The sequence below is a fragment of the Platalea leucorodia genome, assembly GCF_965183815.1.
Source record: "Platalea leucorodia genome assembly, chromosome: 4".
In the NCBI taxonomy this organism is placed as follows: Eukaryota; Metazoa; Chordata; class Aves; order Pelecaniformes; family Threskiornithidae; genus Platalea; species Platalea leucorodia.
In genome coordinates this window covers 113577683-113600589 of record NC_138826.1, presented here as the reverse complement: position 1 = coordinate 113600589, position 22907 = coordinate 113577683, and the positions used below count along the sequence as shown (strand labels likewise).

At 36.8% G+C, this 22907-nt stretch overlaps 1 protein-coding gene across 2 annotated transcripts in view; it reads right to left on the bottom strand.

Annotated features, from left to right (window-relative positions):
- Positions 1–22907, bottom strand: part of ORC5 (origin recognition complex subunit 5) — a gene marked incomplete at both ends in the record, with an annotated part of 73817 nt that overhangs the window by 35720 nt on the left and 15190 nt on the right. For both annotated transcript variants that reach the window (XM_082308477.1, XM_082308476.1), the window contains 5 exons: positions 5988–6098; positions 14106–14153; positions 17731–17843; positions 20091–20143; positions 22387–22477. In XM_082308477.1, coding sequence (XP_082164603.1) covers positions 5988–6098; positions 14106–14153; positions 17731–17843; positions 20091–20143; positions 22387–22477 — 416 coding nt within the window. The remainder of the gene's footprint in view (positions 1–5987; positions 6099–14105; positions 14154–17730; positions 17844–20090; positions 20144–22386; positions 22478–22907) is intronic.

Below are 22907 nucleotides of genomic sequence, written 5' to 3'. Positions count from 1 at the left end.
TTATGCTCCAGGAAAGGGCACTCTCCCCCCTAACCCCCCGCTCCCTTTAATTAAAGGAAATTACATTCCTCTGGCTCCCTCCAGCTGGAAGCATGCTATGTACATCAGTGGTTTTGTGTATTTCTAATAGACCCATATCATATTGGCACTTAACACACTACTCTAAATCTCATATCTGCAGACTTTTTCTAACTTCAGACAAAAACCTCTTGCTCTGTGGCCAACAATTTACAATGTAGTTTATCATTTTGCCAGATTGGGAAATTTTAAGTTTGTTAACCTTCATTCCAAATTCTTACACATTTATAACTAGGTTAGTTTTAGGAATTTATTGTACTTTTACGGAAATTCAGATGCTTTTCTTAGATCCAGTATCAAAGAGATAAGACACGTCTAACAAATGAAATGTAGACTATGATGTGTAAGATACCTGATGTGTCACCATAGACCCACAGAGATAAATAGGCTTTGCAGAAATTTGATTCCAAATGCACTATAATCAGAAGTGAATTCTAACTGTACAACTACCTGAAAATATTCGCTGAACATAATGAGTAACAGTAAAACCAAACCTGATTCTGTATGTAAGTAAAGACCAAACTTTTTTTAACATGACGTGACAGTCTAATGCATTAGAATGAAAACGGAAACAGAACTGAAGTTACTGATCAGTTACCTACTCGGTAATTTTCAGCTACTACTATATTCTGAGAAGTTATCACACCTCTCTGCATAGATGTCTTTCCAAACATTCAGGTATGTATTAACAGTAATAAAATATGCAAAAGTATGCAAGACAAAGGGTTTAATTACATTTTACCTAATATAGATAACATCATAGCTCAAAACTAGAAGTAGATCTAGTCAATCCTTTTTATGAAAAGCATATTCCACAAGAAAGCAGGAGCAAGATAAAACGTCTAGAAAATGAAAAATGGTTAGGAGAACCGAATTGATTTGAAGAAGCAATTTAAAAATCATTTTGGTAGAGGAAAAAGTATTGGTTAGTTTTGGCTTGTAAACTGTAACGTAAACCATAACTATAACAACAAAAATATCTACTTGCTTACTGGTTGTGACGTGAAATTAACAGCCATTGTCTCCTTCAATGTAAAATGAGCTGATTTAATTTAAATCGGTGCTGATAATTCTTGCACAACGTTTCGTGCATAAATTCACTCACGTCCTATACTAAGGCACATTTTTATAAAGAGAATGACGTTATATTTCTGCCTAAATATGGGAAACCTAAAACGAAATACTACTCTTCTACAAACCAGAACTGAGTAGACTCTCAGAACCTTTGCAAAATGCACTTGCGGTAGGCATTATAAAGTTTCTTTGTATCCCTCCGTTCTGTAATAATTGCACTTGGACACAACGCACGTTTCATATTCTGCACAGTGGGTCCATGTGGACACACAAATCATACTCCTGGTTGTTCCCTAAGCCTGAAGAAGAAGCAACTGCTGTACCTAGAGAAGGAAACCCTATGACTTATCTGTTGTTGCAGGATGCAGACTGCATACCCCATAGTTGCACTGCTTTTAGCATTGTGTGAAAGTACATTTGTATTTTTTCATCATTAAAAATAATGTTTTATCTTTTAAAATACTTCAGCCACATGCTTGACGTAGCCATATATCCAACCAGAACATCAACTGTGCGAGTTCTGTCCCAGGCACAGAACGTAACTGCCCAGTGGTGGTGGCAGTATCATCTTCAATCTGTTAAATTATTACACAAAAGTGCATCTGAAGAAAAACATTTAAAGATCTTGTCCCCTGAAATGGTTGCAGAAATCAAGAGTGCTTTAACCTCCGTTATCTCTTGGTTTAAAAACCAAGCAAATAAATTCAAACAAACAAATTCAGTGACATGTTACAGTAACACACAATGTGTTAAAAAACAGTATCATGACAAATTAAAACTACTAAGAAAAACAGTGACTATTCTGGAGGAAAAGGAGCACTGAAAACTTCTCAAATGAATATAGACCTATATTCACATATGTACCGATATCAATATTCTAAAATTAAAAAACAAACAAACAATAAAAAATAACCCCTTACTTTAACTTCCTCTCAAACAATCCTCAATAGATGTGTGAAAATTTTATTCAAAAATAGCACAAAAACAAGAGAAATTTCAACTTTTTTAAGGGGGTAACTGAAACAATTTTCATTTGCAGAAGGGGAAATTTGCATGTTTGGGTTTTTCTCCTGGTACTACTCCCCTGTAGTAGTTAGTGAGGAAAAACTAAATGAATGACCCCAATTCTTTCTCATGTAACCCAATTACAGCAAGAAGTTACAGCAGGAAAAACTTAGTCTTGTATCAACTGCAAAGATCATGCTTCTGACAAAAACACGGTAACTTTTTATTTGAAAAAAGTATGAGACCATTTTAAGGACTAATGAACATTAAAGGCAAAAGTTAGATTAAGATTTGGATTTTAAGCTGAAATTCTATTTAGTAAAAATGAAACATTTTCAATAAACCCTAGCATTAAACAGAAAATTGAAATTTTGCTGCTTATTAGCATAAGTTTCATTTTGGAAAAGCTAATGACCAGAATTTTCATGTGAATAGAAATTATGCACAGAAACAAGAGGCAATAAGAAATATCATGAAATCAGCAACATGACAGATCTTAAAGCAGCTGCTAGTCCTTCTTGAATCCTGACTGAGATTGTTGATCAACTTTAAAGCCAAGGCATGCTGTTTTCTGACAGTACATGGGGAGAATGAATAAGTATTTGGTTCATGTACAGCCTTTCAGTTTACAAATTAAAGAGCACATAAAATTAATGTTGCATCAGTTAAGAAGCCAAATATTTGATTTAAAACATTTTAAACTTCTGCACAATTGAAGAATGATTTCCATGCCACATACACAAACAAGAAAATAAAAGCTTGTGGTATCTAACAGTAAAATGCATTGATATTGCTAAGGATAACCCAGCTCCTAAATATTTACTTTATTTGAAAAACATATTTACAGAATAACTAATGGCAAAAATCAGTGGAATACAAATTGTTTTAAACTATTCAAGGAAAAAAAAAAAACAATTAAATATTATGCCTAGATTAAACTACTTCTGAAATCTATTTTAAATTCTGTTGTATTTTATGTTACTTTACATTAGACATTTCAAGAATTTTTAATTAAAATGTAATGCAAAAATTGTTTTCATAATTAAAAATATTTTTAAAATAATTTATAAAATTTTATTTTGGTATAAACAGATTTAATTTCAACTTCTTAGCCCTAATCCAGCTAAGGTTTAATACAACCTTTTTATATCTTTATATCTTCTTATATCTTTATAGCTTCATCTACATATATTCAGAAAAATAAAGAATTACAGCTATTCTTTGATAACACTGCCATCTAGCGTACACTCTAAATTAGGATGAAGCATTTATTTGAATTTTTTCATTCTGCAATGTAGTCTAAGGGGGAATTACACTCCATGTACAAACTATGTCTTCAGTGCTACTTAACTGTGCATTGGAATAATGACATTTGTTCTCTCATCTGGCATGATGCAGACATATAAATTATAAATATGCAGACATATTAATTTTGAAAATATACTGTAAAACACTATTATATAATACATTCACAGCTTAAGTATACCACGATATTTTTGATAGCCAAAAATAAGAGAATGTACAGCTAACATTCTTCACACAAATTTTACTATGTAGTGCTCCCAGCCTTGTCATCATCATTCCCTTTCACATCACTTGACTGAAGTAAACTGAAATTTGCTCCTTGAGACTGGCGAAGTTCAGGCAAAGCTCTAAATTTCACAGTTGCAGTCGGACAGTTGATTGTTTTGCTTCTTGCCTGTTCTTTCATCTTACGCCTTAAAGGCTGCACTCTTTCCATCTTAAAAATGAAATTTTATTGAAAGATCACAGTGACAGTGACTTCCAACGCTTGAAGAAAGAAAGGCAGAGAGAAAGAAAGAAGGAAAGCCTTAAAACAAGAAGTACCTATGTGGTGAATCATCAGTAGATTTAGAGCTCATGTGAAACCAATCTGAGCATTACCTGGATTGTATCTTATTTTCTTTTGAGTTTCTCTAACAGTCTCATAAGACTCCATTTCTTACTGAACTAAACGTAGGTCAATCATTGTTGATAAACTAACATCATTAAACAAGACTCAGTATTCTGAGTTTCAGTTTCAACACTTCGTGTCTTAAATCAAAAAATGCACTACCTAGAGCAAAACACAAAACCAGCATCCTGTAAGGAAAGGGGTGTGACCAATACCTGGACTGACAGACCTGATTGACCGACTTCACAGTACAGTGAATTAAAGAATCAACACAACATTCATAAAAAAGCAATTATCTTAGGCTACATCTGACACAAGCCAGAAAAAAGTGAATAGATATAGCTGGCCAAATTTATGCATTTTTATGAACACTAAGGTCCCTGTGTTCTTTGTACTCCAAAATTGCTCTAAGTAGCTACAAGGCTGCAGCCATCGTCCAAAGTCTGGTCAGAAACTGCTTGCTTCAACAACCTTTGCTGTCCCTTCATATGGCATTTGCCCATAGGAAACTTCACATAGCTTTGAAATACTCACATTCATGCATGAATGGGGTTCATTCTGAAAGCACAGTGAATTCCTGAGGTGCTGTGAGATGACAGACAAAAGGCAAGAAACAAGTACAGGATGCATAAACGTGTCTAAACTTGATTTCTTCAGCCACTTCCTGAACACCTCTGAAAGCTAATCCATTGACTCTCAAGGGGTGCCGACCATAAGCTGAAAACTCACTCATCTAATTACAAAAAAGTAAATGCTTGTATTAACAGATATTTGAGGTTGTTTTCTAATAATTTCTCATGCCTCAGATCACATAATAACCTTTAACTAAAGGAGCTTGAGAGAAAACATTATGTGAAGACGTAAGTTGCCTGCTGCACCTGTAAAGCACCTGGATCCCTGCCACTATTAACAAAGATATTCACATACCACTGATTAAATAAAGTACTACAATTCTCTAGCTTCTCTATTGTCTGATTTTACAATATGTATATTTATGGTTGGTTATTGTACAAAGTTGGGAGATGAATTTTGCCAAATGTTTGTGTGAACACTGAACAGCGATGATTAAAGCAGTAGCAAAATTGTTTAGGTATCTTGAGCATATGTTTCCTACAACTTTACATGAATGCAGACATTAGATTTAAACAATCCTTGGTCAAATTTGAGACCTAACAAGGAAAGGTAGAAAATATTTCTACAAGTAAAAGTTAAGCACAGCTGGAAAGCAGGAAAGAAATTGAGATCTTCTAAGGTGGACATGAAAGATCTAAGAAACAAGTTGACAATAGAAAACTATCTCTACTTATACAGAATAGGTATTTACACTTGACAAACCCAGAGCTCTAGAGAAAACTCTAGATTTACTTAATTCCACTCAACTCTATAGTTATGCTGCCATCTAGTGAAACGGGATACTGACTCTCCTCTGCAAGACTGTTAAAGTTGGTCCAAATGAAAAACATTATCCCTAAGATCCATGTATGACAGCAAACACCTTTCACTTGCAAATACCTTATTCTTCCCTCTGCTCCTTCTTCATCGCTACATTTTTGTAACATGCGTTACAAGGTGACCAATTTTGGCCATAGGACGGTGAACATTTATACACTTAACTTGAAATGCAAAGAGGCTAACAGACTTCAATGAGAAGCCAAGGAACTAATCAACATAGATCACAGTCCAGGATCAGGAAAAAGTTAGCTATTAGAAGGTTTCAGACCATTACACAGATAAAGTCTTGAATTCATAGCTAGTAATACAGATAAGTATTACTCTGAGTCTTCAACTTACATTACTGTTGTGGCTGCTTTCTCATTACACTTAACTAGAATGATGACTTACAAAAACCAATGTAAAACCTTTTCAAAAATTCCAGTCAGTTAAAGGGAAATAAAGAAAGTAAGTACACACTCACCTGGGAAAATATATTTGCAGTTGGAGCAACTCTGTTGTCCACAATACTATATAATATTGCTAGCAATCTGTCCAGGGGAAATGGCTTTGGCCCAAGGAGGTGATTGCTGGTCTGCAACAGAAATAAGACTTTTCAATCCAATAGATCTTTCCTGGAGTACCACAAGATGTTATTTCCACATCTTTTTAGTCTCTGCGGAGGCACTATAATTCACAGTAGTCTTTCATACAGCCCACTTACATATTATGGAAAACACTGAATACATGCTTATTGATCAAGATATACACATAAAGCTCTGTTTAACACGGCAAGAGTTCAAACTGCACAATAAATAAACATTTTTGAGGTATAACAGAGGATCTGATGCCAAATTTCCTGTCACTAGATTTATGGATTTACTTGCCCTATTAAATTACCTTGCCCAATCTAAGGATTAAAGAAGAAAGACTACATTTTATGGCATTCTCAAGGTGCACAGTTTTCTTCACAGTTTATCAACAGCAAGACAAGTTAGGCTTCTTAAAAGCACACAGAATTTCTAGCTAGTGAAAAAATTTAAAGGTTTAGTTTTATTCTAGTCTACAGTCAGTCTATAATCCACGATCACCTACAAAAAACTGCTCATAACAGAACAATAGTTTTTACAAATCTGTAAAACCATCAAACAACTTTTAGCTATATTTTTGTGTGTTTTGCTTACTGAAGACAAATATTTTACCAGCATTTGCATTTTGAAAAAGCATAAAAAGAGACAATTCTGCTAAAGTATCAATGTACCCACTTTCTTTGAATCACTTTAGCCAAAGCCTTTTCTCTTCTGCTCAGAGGTGTAAAGTCATAACAAGAGTTCCTCATCTTAAATGCTAAACTACTCTAATAACAGCCTTATGGTCCAGAACATGAGTAGAATAACTTGGCAATGGGCACCAATTGTAATACAAAAAATTATACTTTAACATAAGAAAAAAAATTTTTACCCCTGAGGGCAGTTAAACACTACAACTTATTGCCCAAGGCAGGTTGTGGAGCCTCCATCCTTGGAGATATTCAAAATCCAACTGGGCATGGTCCTGAGTAACCTGCTCTAGGTGACCCTGCTTGAACAGGGAAGCTGGACTAGAGCAGAGGCCCTTGTCCACCTCAGCTCTTATATGAATTTTACTTTCTAAAACCAATTTTTTTTTAAAAAATTGATCAACTATCTCTGCAGGAATAAAATTACTAATTGCTCTTTTTTTTTTCCCCAACAAAATCTTTGAGTTTTTATATTTTTGGCTGATTTTAACTTTTTAGTTTTCATTTTCTCTTTTGCCTCTCTTATATGACAATGAAAATGTTATCATTTTGATACCAAAACCAAAGAAAACATTTTTGATCAGTACATTAGAAATGACAAAACTTCAACTTACTGTTTTACACAGGAAACAGCTTTACTACTATATTTCTACTTGCTTAAAATACACTCAGTCATAGGAGAATTCTGGCTGGAAGGGACCTTAGGAGGTCGCTAGTCAAACCCCTCCTGCTCAGAGCAGGGTCAGCTAGGAGGTCAGGCCAGGTTGCTCAGGACTTTACCAGTCCAGTCTTGGAAACCTCCAAGGACAGAGACTGCACCACCTCTCTGGGAAACCAGTGTCACTGTCTGGCTGTCCTCATAGGGAAAAATGTTCTCCTTATATCCAGTATAAACATCTCCTTTCAGCTTACACTCACTGTTTCTCACTCTCTCACCATCCACCATTGTATCATATAGTCTTGATGATCTCCTTGCAGGTACAGGACAGGCTGCTTTTAGGCCTCCCTTCTCCAGCTTGACGGACTGCAGTTCCCTCAGCCGCTCCTTGCAGGGCAAGTGCTCCAGACTCTGACCATTTTGATACCTGTCTACTGAAATTGTTCTGATTTATTGATGTGTCTTGTACTGGAGGGGAGCGAAACCGGACAGAATATTCAAGATGCAGCCCAAGGAGTGCTGACTGCGAGGGCCCAGAGTGCATCCGCCTCCAACGAGTTTAGCTGGCTAAAATAAAGGGTTCAGCTGGCTGAGCCCAAGGTCAGCTCCTTTGCTGGCAAGAGCTGCCGTACAAAGAGCCACCTGCCAGCTACAAACTGTGTTATCAGAACACAGCATATTTACTCAACCTTGCATTTACAGAGCTATTCCGTCCCTCATCCTTCTTTGCATCATACACATCATCTTCACACCTCAGCTGACACTGGCGGACATTTTAGGCATTACAGGTTATTGTATGTAGTAACACTGAATTCAACTAAATTCACAGAAATATGAGTTCCTCATTTTTTAATGTTAAATCTTTTCAAAATAACCAGTCTTACAAAAAGGAGAAGTACAGTTCATAGGGCAGAACTGGGTAGTATTACAACTCAGGCAGCATTGTTAGAACTACAGAGACTTATTTATAACCCAGACTGTCAGAAGTTCTGACAAAGGAAATACTTGTTTCCTTTTAAGTTTGCATTTCATTCTCTCTATGACATCCAGTTTCCTTTTTTTGTAGTGTACATTGATTTATTCTTACTAGCAGAGCAGCCAAGATTAAAGACGAATTTCAAAAGAAAATTTGTTCTAGAATGCTTCTGGGAAAGCACACCTCTCAAATACACCACCAGCACCTCTGTGGCGTTAGTCATCAGCAAAACACAACCACTCATTTCTTCAGCAAAACAAAAAGGTATTTCCAATACATGTCTTAGCTTTTGAAATCCAGGAGGTGTCCCCAAAGCTACCTTGTGGCTAACAAAGAAAGCAGTGGTATTGGGTTTGCATGGCAAGGTTTTAGTAGCGGGGGGCTACAGGGGTGGCTTCTGTGAGAAGATGCCAGAAGCTTCCCCCATGTCCGACAGAGCCAATGCCAGCCGGCTCCAAGACGGACCCGCTGCTGGCCAAGGCTGAGCCCATCAGCGATGGTGGTAGCACCCCTGGGATAACATGTTTAAGAAGGGGAAAAAATTACCGCACAACAGCAACTGCAGCCAGAGAGAGGAGTGAGAATATGTGAGAGGCACAACCCTGCAGACACCAAGGCCAGGGAAGAAGGAGGGGGAGGAGGTGCTCCAGGCGCCGGAGCAGAGATTCCCCTCCAGCCTGTGGTGAAGACCCTGGTGAGGCAGGCTGTGCCCCTGCAGCCCATGGAGGTTACCGCTGGAGCAGATATCCACCTGCAGCCCAGGGAGGACCCCACACCGGAGCAGGTGGATGCCCGAAGGAGGCTGTGACCCTGTGGGAAGCCTGCGCTGGAGCAGGCTCCTGGCAGGACCTGTGGACCCGTGGAGAGAGGAGCCCAGGCTGGAGCAGGTTTGCTGGCAGGGCTTGTGACCCCTTGGGGGACCCACGCTGGAGCACTTCGTGAAGAACTGCAGCCCATGGGAACAACCCACGTTGGAGCAGTTCATGGAGGACTGTCCCCCATGGGAGGGACCCCAGGCTGGAGCAGGGGAGGAGTGTGAGGAGTCCTCCCCCTGAGGAGGAAGGAGCAGCAGAGACAACGTGCAATGAACTGACCACAACCCCCATTCCACGTCCCCCTGTGCTGCTCAAGGGGAGGAGGTAGAGAAATCGGGAGTGAAGTTAAGCCCGGGAAGAAGGGAGGGGTGGGGAGAAGGTGTTTTTAAGATTTGGTTTTTATTTCTCATTACCCTACTCTGATTTGATCGATAACAAATCAAGCTAATTTCCCCAAGTCGAGTATGTTTTGCCCATGATGGTAATTGGTGAGTGATCTCTCCCTGCCCTTATCTCAACCCACGAGCCTTTCGTTGTGTTTCCTCTCCCCTGTCCGGCTGAGGAGGGGAGGGATAAAGCAGCTTTGGTGGGTACCTGGCGTCTACCCTGGGTCAACCCACCACAGCAGTATGAAAAATAATGGAAACATGTAGTCAAAACTTTGGCACAGCACCCTCAGTCAGAATGCAGGTATGGTGTAAGTTATGAGCTGCACAATCCCCTGCCCTTCTGCTTCTAAACATGCCAGTTCTGTGAAGCATATTCTTTATTATCACCAGAAAATGTCAACAAACATACAGTAATTAAAATGTGTGCACTCCAAGCAGCCAGCAAGCACCATTAGCATGTAGTAATCCCTGAAGTTGCGTTTAGTATACAGTTACTTCACAAGTTTCTTGCTCTTAATATTATCAGCTCTCTGTTTAGACAGAATACTGTTTTGAACTTTGAAATTATTTGAGAGAAATGTTTTCTTCTGGAAAAGCCAGAACAGTTAATTCTAATAGAGTGTAACTTCTAGAAGAAGCACTTAATTTTTATTTCTCTGACAGAAAGAAAATCCTGGATGAACAGGAATGGTTTAGAAATTCCTCCAAACTGAACATAGTTAGGAATAAGATTTTTACAAATCTTCTGCAAGGAGGTAAGGCAGAATACTACACAGAATAGTATTTATAAAAATCCAAGGGACCCCTCATCTCTCTTAAAAACAAACAAAGGTATCTTCCACATTCAGGAAACCTCTTAAAAAAGTTTTACAGCCATCAAATTAACTCTGTGTGTCCTCTATCATCTTTCCACCTTGGCAATACACTCGTCAAATGGTTCGAAAAAGACTTTTCCCCAGTTGCCACTATCTGTGCTTGTGCTTTTTATCTACAGTGTCAGTTTCATGTTCCCACTGTTTAACTGGCCTAAGTCTTTCACCATCCCACAACTGCGAGCTATGTATTCACATTCCAAAATTTCATGAACAAGAATGAGAACCAAAAGCGTCTTTAAAGACTAAAAGCTTAACCCAAACTAAATTACCTGCACAAAAGGGAGAAAGTCCTTAACCTCAGTTGGCTGAATTTTCAACCTCTTTAGCATATACTTAAAGACAGGAGTATACCACTCACTTTTTTTAGCAGAAAGCATTTCTGAACTTCTGTGGTTGCTACATGAATGAAGCATCTTCAGTTGTAAGTGAGAAATTCTGATACAAAACAAATCCTAGACTGAAGTTGAAGCAGATATACTAGACAAACTCTTTTCCAATAAAAAACACACCAACACATTTGATCTTCTGATGGACTGACATCTGAAAAAGCACACTCCTGCAAAAGTAGCTTCACCAGGAAGATCTCTCACTTGTCACTTAACTGGAAAAACATTGTTCCAGGACAACCATGCAAAGAAACCCCAAAAATTCTGCTGTTATCAGCAACAAGGCAATTAATAGAATGATAAAGTCAATTTTTTCCCCTCATTCACAAGATTTACTTTTTCTAATTAAAAAAAAACAGCCTCTGGACTGAACAGCGTTAAGAATCAAGAAAGAGATTTTTAGCCTGGCTGTATCTAAACCTTTAAGGAAGGATTTATTTCATCCAGTGTTGGCTTCCTGTCAAGTAGGTATGTACAGCCAAACTAGTTTCCTAAGTTCCCATTATAGCCAGTAGAAAACTAATCAATAGAGTTTATGCTGCAACTCATCTGACTGAACGTGGAACCTACTTTAGTATGAGACAAATCACACCCCACACTCCAATGACCGCATTGACTAGCTCTGCACTGTCTCTAAAAAGACGCTAGCTTAGATGCAGGCACCCACTTGGAGTTAGGTGAATTTGATCCGTAAATCAGTTTTTAGACAAGCTTCTCTGAGGGAAGGTATACTGATATAAGCTGTCACATCAACTGAAGCAAATGAGCCTTTATTTATAACACTACATATGTAATCCTTTATCCCTATATTTCAGTTTCCCTCACTATAGAACCATCGTACCAAAATATACAAGTTTATACCTGGCTGATTGTACCTCTGTGCAAATATTTATAAAGGTTACAGTACAGCAAAAAGAACATAGGTCTGGAAGATCCTCTTAGGACCTGCAGTCCTGTTTCCCACTATCACAGCTACCATGCCTTAAAAACTTTCAAAACCAGACTGTGCTCTGACCTACAAGCGGTTTCAGTTTCTGGCATGAATACTTATAGCGAAAGGGTCCTTACCTGTAAACTATGAAGTGACACATAAGCAGAGGACCACTGCTCTGTAACTAGAAGCAAAGGTACTCTTGAAATGCCACAAAGTTCCCGTCCCATTTATTAATCTCTAAGACACACTCCTGTTTCTTGCATGCAATCAGAGTTTAATGTAACACTGTCAACTCAAGAGATATTTTCTGTTAACTATATTTGATTTACTAGCATTATGAAGTTCTAATTCTCTTTAAAGTAACATTAATTTTTAATAACAACCAAGAGGTGCAAGAATTAGATCATTCATAGTCTTAGAAGTCTTTCCTGATTATACAAGTTACCTGTTACAGCTGGATAACAAACCGAGCTTCTTTAACTGCACACATGTCTAATCATGCTTTCAGAACATCAGTTCAATGCTTAGGTTGTAGGGTAAATACAAAGTCTACAAAATTAGAATTAATCTAATTAAAGTAAAAAAAGTAACTGAAATCTTACTCATCTTTTTGACCATTAATTTTGTTTACATTACATTTGTTTACACTTGTTTGAGTTGCCCTCATTTACAGTTCTTTCCTCAGTACCTCCTTCTGTTCTGTTTTTGTACCTACTCAGTAGCATTTAGTTTGCTGTAGGAACAATAATAAAGTGAAAGACAATTTATCATTAATGCTGGCACTTCTGAACACTAAGTAGTGAACTCAGATAGAAGTCCATTTAACATAAACAATGACACAAGAGAAAAAGCTCTACAGTACAGTTAAGGTGATCACGACCTCGGTATTTCTTCACCAAATCTCTATTTTCCCATTTCTTTTACATTCCTAGCTGTTCCCATCTCCCTAGTTGTTCCCATCTCATCATCCAAGTTGGAAAGCTATTGCCAAGAAACAATAAAACAAAACACTTTCCTGCAGAGGATGCAAGGAAAGAAGAACGTTTTGGTCTAAGACACACTAATTATTCCTTCTCCTGAAAATTATTTCTCAACTAATTAAGACGTGGAGGTATTTCAAGAATATAGCAGTCCTGAAAATAACTAGATGCTCTGGAAGTCCTCAGGAGTTCACGTGCCAGGGACAAAACACACGAGGTCTACGTGTACAAGACACATGCATTCAGAGACTTCAGAATTCTTAAATTTACGTAAATATCTACCTAGTGGTGCAACACGTTGCACTGCTGAAATAAAGCTATGCTCACTTTCACATGCAGAAACTGTGCCCCTACAGAAATAAGAGAACTTGGAAAAAAGTCTTTGCATAGCCAAGGACTCTGTCCTCCTGCAGGAGCAGGAGAAAAATTAGGGAAAAGGCTATAGGCAGGATCAGAAGCAAAGAATTATTAGGCTAAGTATCATATTAAAATTTTTCTCATATTGTTTACACTGCCTGTAGCATAGAGAAGAAAAGGATATAATGATTGTTTCGGTGGGGATTTAGTGCCATCTGCACTGCTCTTCATTTACAGATTTGTTTAAAAATAAGTCAACAAGTTACAAATGTTAAAATTTGATTTATCTTTTTACATTACAGTTATAAATACAGAATCATAGAATCATTGAGGTTGGAAAAGACCTTTAAGATCATCAAGTCCAACCGTTAACCTGATTGATATACATATAGGTATTTGCTTTTCCTAGCATATCAAGCCTCTGTCAGTAAAAACTGGTATAGCTCCACTGAAACCAATGATATTTAGCTATATATAACCATGAAAGGGCTAGTTAATAGGCTGATGGAATTCTAAACAGCAGACAGAAGTGCCAAGTTTCCAAGCCTCAACGCACAAACTTAAGCTCTTATACCTCACTGCATCACTGGGAATTAAAGTGACTTGACTTTCAAAACTACTCACCACCTATTACTCTAACATCTTTGAGAGAAATTCTGATATCTGGCTCTTCCATGTATGTCCTTTAACTAGCTTTATTAAGCACATTTTGTTATACACAAAAATATGACGTTATGAGATGAATTTATGCTACAGTTAAATTTCAATGAAATAAAAATGTGTGCATCATACAGAAATTTGTATCATACAAAACAAATGCACCAGTACTTGTTATTTATGCAATTCTGTTGTTTCTACAGTAAACAATGAGGCAAAACGAAATACAAAACCAGCAGTACAGTAGAAAGAAAATATTTGTTGCCAAGCTCAGCTTAGAAAGATAAAATACATACCTTTTCGTGTTTCTTCATAAAGTTGGTCTTTCTAATTTTCCCATGATGCTGTAAACAACAGACAAGAGCAAATATTATATGTAAATTATTTTATGCTCCTTCTATAGCAAAGACAGAGTCAAAACTGTCAACAAAGAATTGTATGCTACATATGGTAGTATGCTAGTCTGGGTCTATGCTACACCTCCAATATTTGTCTCTGATGTTACCAGCAACCCTTCTTACTAGAAGCCCTAAAATTACACTTGCCTTGCTTCTTGCTTCATTGCGTCCTAAGTGGTGCAAAGCCAAATACTACACACTAGTATTTTTTCGTGACATGCATAAGATTTTTTTCTGATCTAATCAGGGACTAATGAGAAAAGGCAGTAAAAGTTTGTTTTTAATATGACTTCATGCCACCATCCTCCTCCTCCCCTCAATCATCTAATGAAAAAGGCAGACGTTTCATTTCTTTCTCTTACCAGAGAAGTTTAAATGATGGCCACTTAATTTTTAAAATGCATCCCTGCATAAAATCCATCTGAATTTTCACCTTTTATCTGCTCCATTTTAGAATTTGGATGGTACGCAAGCTGGCAGAATGACAACCAGGAATTAAATCAATACAATACAAAGATAGTACAAGGTGCAGGAGCGAAACGACAAACAGAAAGGGGGGACGGGGGAAGAACATCATTTAAAAAGGTGCAACTTTAAAGTAGCCTTAAGAAAGGAAGGACTGCACAAAGAAAATAATCAAGTGTTCTTTGATCTCAGTTTAAAATGTGAGAGCAAGTCAAGGACAAAAATATAGTAAACAAGATGTTACAAATGAATGGGTAAAAAAAAAATAAAAAAAGACAAAGAGAGACATGAAGGATGACGTGTAAATGATGTAAAATTAGTGGAGAGGTACAAGTATAATATTCTTTAAACATAGTTAAGTGCTATTTCTCAAAATATCACCTGATGAGTTTTTCCACAGCCTTGAGAAGTACACCTTATTTATAAGTATACTTTATAGGCATGCTCAATGACTCAGGGAAAAAATATCTCAAATGAAGGAATTCTTTTTTCATTATAATGTTTAAAATCTGGTAGTTAGTATTTGTGGACCTCAATACTCAGCCATGTCAAGACAATCTCAGTAACTGTGACTTTTCTTGACTGACTTTTGAAGAGCTTAATATTAGACAGGGCTTTAAGTTTCCTTTACGTAATTTACCAGACTAAAAAAAAATTAGTTCATTCAGTTAATACAAATCACACATACTTAGAGACAGCAAAGTAATCTTTTTATCATGCCTTTGAAAAGAAGACTGTGGTGATAACAGAGACCTTTTTGAGGGGAAAGTGACCACGCCTGAGGTTACAGAACATGCTAGTGATGGATCACAACAAACTGCATTCATGCATTTTAAAGGTTATGCTGGGATCTCCATATGGTATATTTAAATTACATCAAAAGTGTTTCAAAGCAAATGAGCCGGTGCCCTATATCTGTGCAAGCACAAAGAAACACATGAAATTCAGAGCTAATTTTCAGTCAGTTTTTAGTCCTGTTTTCTATTAGAATGATAAAATGAAGACTTCATATAGATTGCTATTCTTTTTTGTTTTAAAGACTACCTTTCAAAACCAACTTTGTATTTTTCTCTCAATCTACTGCAAAGCTCTTGGATTTTCACTTAACTAATAGCAGCGCTGCCCATTATTGCTTCATTCCAGGCTGTCAGAAACTGTGACTTCACTTTTAGCTGTAGTATAGCCTACCACCTACGCCAGTAGTGCAGATTAACAGCTCAATGACCATCTTTTTGTTTGCATCCCTTTTGCTGTCTAGCAGTCCTTACTTAAAATACTCCAGAAGATACTTTTCTGTAATCTACTCTGAATCTCATTACGAGCCTGATAAAATCATATTCTCTTTTCACAGTCCACAGGACTCATAGAAACACTCAACTTGAACAACCCCCCAAAAGCGTTGATTTTGTTGAGCTTCGAGATGCAGCTATTTCTGAAATTTGCCCTAGCACCTGATGAAGGGCTAACTGCTATCAGATGATACGTGTAGCAAGAATGGTAACTTCTCCTGCTTCACCAATTCTTGGGAAAAATACTTAGTATTACTGATTGAAATACCTTCACAGTCCCTGCTTCAAAAACCTTAGAAGTTCATGTTTATTGTACAAAAGTTATTAGTAGAGTTCATGTGCAAGAGTGGAAACTAACTTCAGAGTTACTAAAAAAGGAGAAAGGAAAAAAATTAAATTGAGAAGGTTCTTCAGTGAACACAAACAAGAAAGATGTGGCACTTTTTGATAACATGCTTTACTGACTTGACTTTTGTAAACTTTCCTGTTTCTTTGAGTTCCAAGACTGATATGGAAAAATCTTGGCAAAAACACTTCTTCAGCAAATAAACTTCTCGCACAGATTGCTTTGGCCAAGTGAAAAGAACAAAGGTTCCCCATAAAGAAAACTTGCCAGTCTGCACTTACTACAAGTAATCCTCCGTTCTCCTCAGGAAAGGACCAGACAGAAGGGTGAAACACCTACAGCTTTCAATGCAAGATCAGACCAGAAACACAAACCTCACATTTAAACTAAAACCGTACTAGTATATCATCACTAGGAACTGCAACAACTCCTCAAAACATGTATTTACAATTTTTTTCAAGAGGGAAGAAGAAAACAAGCATATTTTTACAAATTTGTCTTGTTCTCATTTTCTTCAATTGTTCACACCTATCTATCATGAATACCATACATTTATACACACATGCATATATTAATACATATGTAATAACATAGAAAACCTTGAAGTTGGTAAAATGCATAGAAAGCATAATTGCCCAATCACTTGTCTGTTATCTGTCTACCTGCCTACATTTTGTCAAATTAAGACCTCAAAAACAACGCAATGAGGCAGGCTTGAGGAGCATGAAGATCCTGGGTAAGAAAGAGACTGACTACAAACTATGGCACCACAGCATTTGTTTGCAGCATGTCCACAACACAGCCCAAAGGAAAAAAAGAATTAAAAAAAAAAATTCAACTTGTACATGGCAAGACCTTACAGAAAACGGGGTTTAGCCCATGATTTGGTAGTAAGGATTAATACATTCATCCTAAAACATGCATTACCATCATTTCAACACAAGTGCCAGCTAATGGAACCATATCTTCTGCAAAAGCAACTGTTTGTATGTTTCTGCTTCAGAAGTTTAAAATTGTATAAATAACTTAACGATGCGCTGTCATTTTACCTCGTTAAAGGCTAATGCAGTTGTGGTTTGTATTTTACTCCGGAAATTTAAGCGTGGCTTATACCTGAGGACAATGCAGGCACTTCACTGAAATCTTTACAAAATGGAGCTATACCAATTTACAAAAGCAAAGCACAATACTTGTGCTATAATGGTGTTGTGCATGTTTTGACATGAAGAGGAAGTTGGGCTTATTAGACATGAATAATGACTATGATCATTACCAATCGCAGTATGTGATCTACAGAAAAACTTCTGACCAAATCAAATGAACCACACAAACAGAGCCCAAAATGAATGGTTAAAGAGTTTTAAACTAGGAAATTCAGTATGCAGGAATCCAGTAAGCAGCACTAAGAAAAAAATCTCATTACCTTAAGAAAGAACCTCTTATCTGTCCTAACAGGATTGTAGGAGGCAAGGTAAGCAGCTATTAGAAGAAATTTGGAGTAATAAGGAAGTTCCACATGTGTATGTGCAGAAAGTCCTATAAAATAAACAAACAGTTTATGAGTCACCAAAACCCACTCTGAACATCCACAAACTTCAAATTAGACTTGTTTGCATTCTTCTTCTTTCCCTTCTCTCCGGCTCTATTCCTGTAAGTAAATGAGTATGGCTACTTTCTCAATCCCATTATCACAGATATAAAAATCAGTGAAGGGACAAGGAATGGCACGAAGCTAAACAAAACCAACATTCTGAACTCTTTATGGACTCAGCTCAGAAACTGTATTTGAAGCATCGGAGATTCATAGATCACTAAGGTGTGATCTCCCTAAAAAAAAAGAAAATAAAAATAAAAAAAAATTAAAAATTCCAGGCTACTTTCATTTAAGGTAGTTTTTCTGGCAAACAGAGCAGATGAAAAGATGTACTTAATTACAATGGCAAAGCTTTTCTCTAACACCAAACCTTCAGGCTGCTCCAGACTGGGCCAGACAGCTCAGCCAGGAACAGGGCTGGCATGGTAGAGAAAGCGGCAGTGCTGCACTTCTGAGAAACAGTTCAGCATCTCACAATTTTTAGCCACTGTTTTATTCCCTACAGAAAATGTTTTCAAAATTTTACACTTGACCCAGCTGACCTAGCCTGCTACATGTATACTTCATTAACATTAGTCTCACACATTAAAACACACAACTACAGTCTAGTGAGTATTTTCCTTCCCTGTTTTTACTTTTACTTTGTATTTTTTTGCTTTACATTCCCTCGCTCTTGTCACTGTAGTTGCTTCTTTTACACAGCTTATGCATGTGAAGAGGATGATCAAACCACCTCACTTCATCAGTTGTCTAACTATGGAGACCACTAAAGGTACTCTCTTGTGCGTTCTTTACTTACAGGTTTTCACTTCAGTGGTTTCTTGTTCTGTGAAGTACCTGTACCCTTATGCTTTAATCCACAAAATATCAGCAAATAAAGATCAAGGAATTAAACATGTTTAAAAGTTAAGATTCAGAGCACACAGCATGATGAGAAGCATCCTAGATGACAGCTAGTAATAATTTCCTCTCATGTAGGCACAAAAGGGCAGCAGTTTTAGTTTCATTTACAATCAAGAGATTGTTTTGTATTGCATGTTAATTACAAAATGCAACACCAAATAAACTCTTACATATAGACAATTTAGTTTAATACAGAAATATCTGTTTCTGCTCCATTCTTCTGCTCTGCCAATATTGCATCATGCAATGAACTATTTGCTTATTTACATCCACAGTAAAATTTATTATGATTGCTTTTTAAGAATGTTATTATTAAATGCTGTTTACCAACAAGACAATTTTTCCTACTACATATACCTAAAAATCCTAGAAAATGCATTTTAAATAAAGTTTCCCTTTTTGGGGTTGTTGGGTGCAAAAGTATTTCATGACTATCTGGGCACAGAAAGGAGTTTAATAAGAACACTTTGAATCAAACTCCTTTGGTCAACAATGTTGAAAAATTACTGATCGTAAAGCAAATATAGGAAACAGTCTGATGAGGGCAATTATCTTAAGACAATTTTAAAATAAGTGGCTATTTTACCTACTATCTAAAGAATAAATTACTTGTCATGATAAATAATATGGAAAAAGTGTTCCCAAACTACGAACTGGTCAGAAGACCATGACCGACTGACATCACCAATAAAATGTTTTAGTATTCCTTCCCAAATTGTGAATGAAGGCTGACAGATATATTGAGATTCAACTTTCAAGCCTATGTAAAGTATAAAATCAACAAAGCTGTATTCCTCCAAGGAAAGAACAGAAAGTATTCTTGCGATTCTGACTTAATGATTCTATGATTTCTCTTTGCCAAGAAATCAGGACACAGGACAGCTGTTTAGTTTAGGAATGCTAATGCAGGTACACACCAGATATAATATTCCCTTCTCCCCACTCAGACAGTTCTGCCAGCTGGCACACAGAGGTTTGACCATTAGGGTCAGCCCATTCTTCATTCATTCTTAAATAAGAAATACTGATTTAAAGAAATCTGCTTTTACCCACAAAGGACATTAGGAAACATTACTCCCAGGATATATGCTAGGGGAAAAAACAGTAACAGTCCTTTGTAGAACACCTTCTCAAAAAACGTCATTACCCGGAACTATAACTGAATGCTAACAGGTAGCCTCATCTATGTGATTGCATTCACATGTTCTCAGATAACGACCACCAAGTCAAACTGAAAAGTACACATTTCATGTTACAAGCCCCTACAGAGTTACTGTATCCAATACCTTTCAATTGCCCAGCCTCTCCGTCGTCACACTGTAAGCGCTCCCACTGTGAGCTGAAAGACAGATAATGCAAATATATAGACGATGAATTATTTGTTAGTCTTTTAGAGAAAACTACCTGCTTGGCATATGTATATTTTAATTTCATGACACTGGCTAGGATACAGTTTGTAACAGAATAATTGAAAATACCAAATCTTACTACCTTGCACATAAGCTTCAATAATGTGCAGACTACACGTATTTGAAAAAACTGCAGAAAGTAATGTTATATTAAGGTATAAAAGTGAGTACGAGCTAATTGTAAAATACCAATTTCTTTCCATCCAACTACTAGCAGTAAGCAAATATCAATAGTGTTCTAAGTTTCAAGAACAATGCAGAATTGGATAAAAAGTAAAGCCACTGATAATTTTTATTTTTTTAAATCTGCTTAATAACTGCTTATGCTAGTAAGAACAACACTGTAATTACTTCATAATGTAATTTTGAAGTCTACATAAAAAAAAACCAGCAATACTCATTCTTCACTGAAAAACTTTGAAGACATTGAACATTTTGTCAGTGAAAAATGTCTGCAAGTAGTTTGGCGTTTTCCTAAACAATAGCAAAAAATTTCACTTTAAAACTTCCCTTAAGGAATGACATTGTTAGAAATGCCATGATTGTAGATCATTTTGTATACCACAAGGGGATAAAAAACCAGGTTTCTTAAAGCACCAGTGCTTTATTGTTTTGTTTTTTAAAGATCCTTATGAACAGGGTTTATCAGCCATAAGCCATAAAACTCATGTAAACAGTTTAATGACAGCAAATGTAATACTCAAATTATAATGAATGATCAACCAAATTATTAATGAGCAAGGTTTTTATCCGATGTCTATTTTACAGGTAGAAAAAAAAAAAGTTTCGTTTTCATCTCAGTTCAGGTAGCACAACAGCCGACAGCAAAGTTCTATTCTTGTAACTTACAACATGAAGAGAAGCACAGAGTAATTACAGTTCTGTGGCCAGAAAAACTGATATGGTCATTTTAATTCCTCAAGCATTTACTGGTACACAGAGGTAAATCCTAGAACTATTATGCAGAAAGCTGAAATTTATAATAAAGAACCCAGTAAAGCTCAAATTTATAATCAAAGAAAACTGTAAAGAGGGATATCTAGTTATTTGGAAACAATTCATAAGCTATTCTATATCATAATCTTATATTACTCCCTAATTAGAGTAGGCTATTACACAATATAAAAAGTCAGGAAGATCCTGAGTAGACTGTGTAATGAAGATCAATATTGAGTATACATTCATATTTGAGGCAAATAGAATAATGCCGCATTGTACAGTGAAGTCTACCTCATATGGAATAAAATCAATTCTCTTTTTGAAGGAACAATCACTTTTCCAAAACATTTAGCAAAGACTTCTACGACAGAGCCAGGTTCAGTTACCAGAATACTCTACAGCCTCAATGATATTCGAAGGAAAGAAACCATTATGTTTGTATCAAGAAAAAGAAATCAAACACTTCTGAATCTCTCTTTACATGGCATAACATCAGAATCACTCATCTTAAAGATGGAGAAGACATTACATCTGAGCCGATTATTACCGTTAAAAATGAACAGCACCATCTTTTTTCTAGCAGTCTGGCAACTTAAGAAATAAACAAGGAATCTAAAACCATACCAAGAGAAACTCAGCCCATTAGCAGGACACCAGCTTTTAATGCTGTCAAAAATGGTAATTCCATATAAGGAAAATTTTGCCCTTGGACAAGAAAATAAGGGGTCAGAAAGCACAGTAAAAGTACAAACCTAGCTCTACAAAACAAAGCTAAGGAACACAGATGTTCAAAATCTGTAATGTCTTGTAAGAATTCTGAGGCTTGCATGCATCCTTGGTACAGTGAGGATCTGCCAAGTCAACTTTACAAGTGTGTTTTAAACTGTGCCTGTATATTCTGGTGATGGATTCCCATGCTTGGCAGTTTCATACATGACAGAAAATGGATCTATCTGCATGACCATCAGCGAAAAAGAGAACACAACCCACTGCTACTGCTTTACTTATTCAATATTTTATATGCTACAAATACGATTTTGTTTAAAAATTTCCTCCTGAGATACCCTATTTCTAACATTACACAGCAAGAAAGAAATGCACATTAAAAAGATTCTATCTAGCAAAAAAGAAACACTAGCCATGAAACGTAATTGAGAGAGTAAATATTTAGAAAGGAAGCTTGTTAAAAACAGCAACATCAACAAAACAAACAAGCCCTCACCCCCCACATTACCTGGATACTTCCCGGAGATAAACAGTCTGCATTGCCTTCTTCAAATGAGGTTCAATATTTTTCCAGAGTTTGCGGGTGTCACGTTCATTTGCTGTGCCAAGTCAGAATCAACTCTATTAAACATTTAACTCGCACAACACTAAAACTCTTATCTCTGACACCTGAACAGTCACAGGCATGGCATAATAAATCTAACACCTTGCCTCTGAAATGCTGTATTAGGATGATGCACCATCATCATCCATTTGCAAGCACATGCTACCACACAAGGCTGCTTCTCTGTGGTTTATTCTGAGATACTCTGGGACAGTTTGGGAGAACCTCTGCTCTCATTTTCTCCTCTCAGAGACATTTTCTCTTTGACAGAGAAATTACTTATCTCACTACTTTGCAGAAGTCCTGGTGGTTGAGTGAGGAGAAAGATTTATAGGGGGAAGCAAGTTTTCACGGTATTTCCATCTCATTTCCATAAAACACCACCACCAAATATCATCTACTGCTTCTGCTGCAAATGCTGCCTA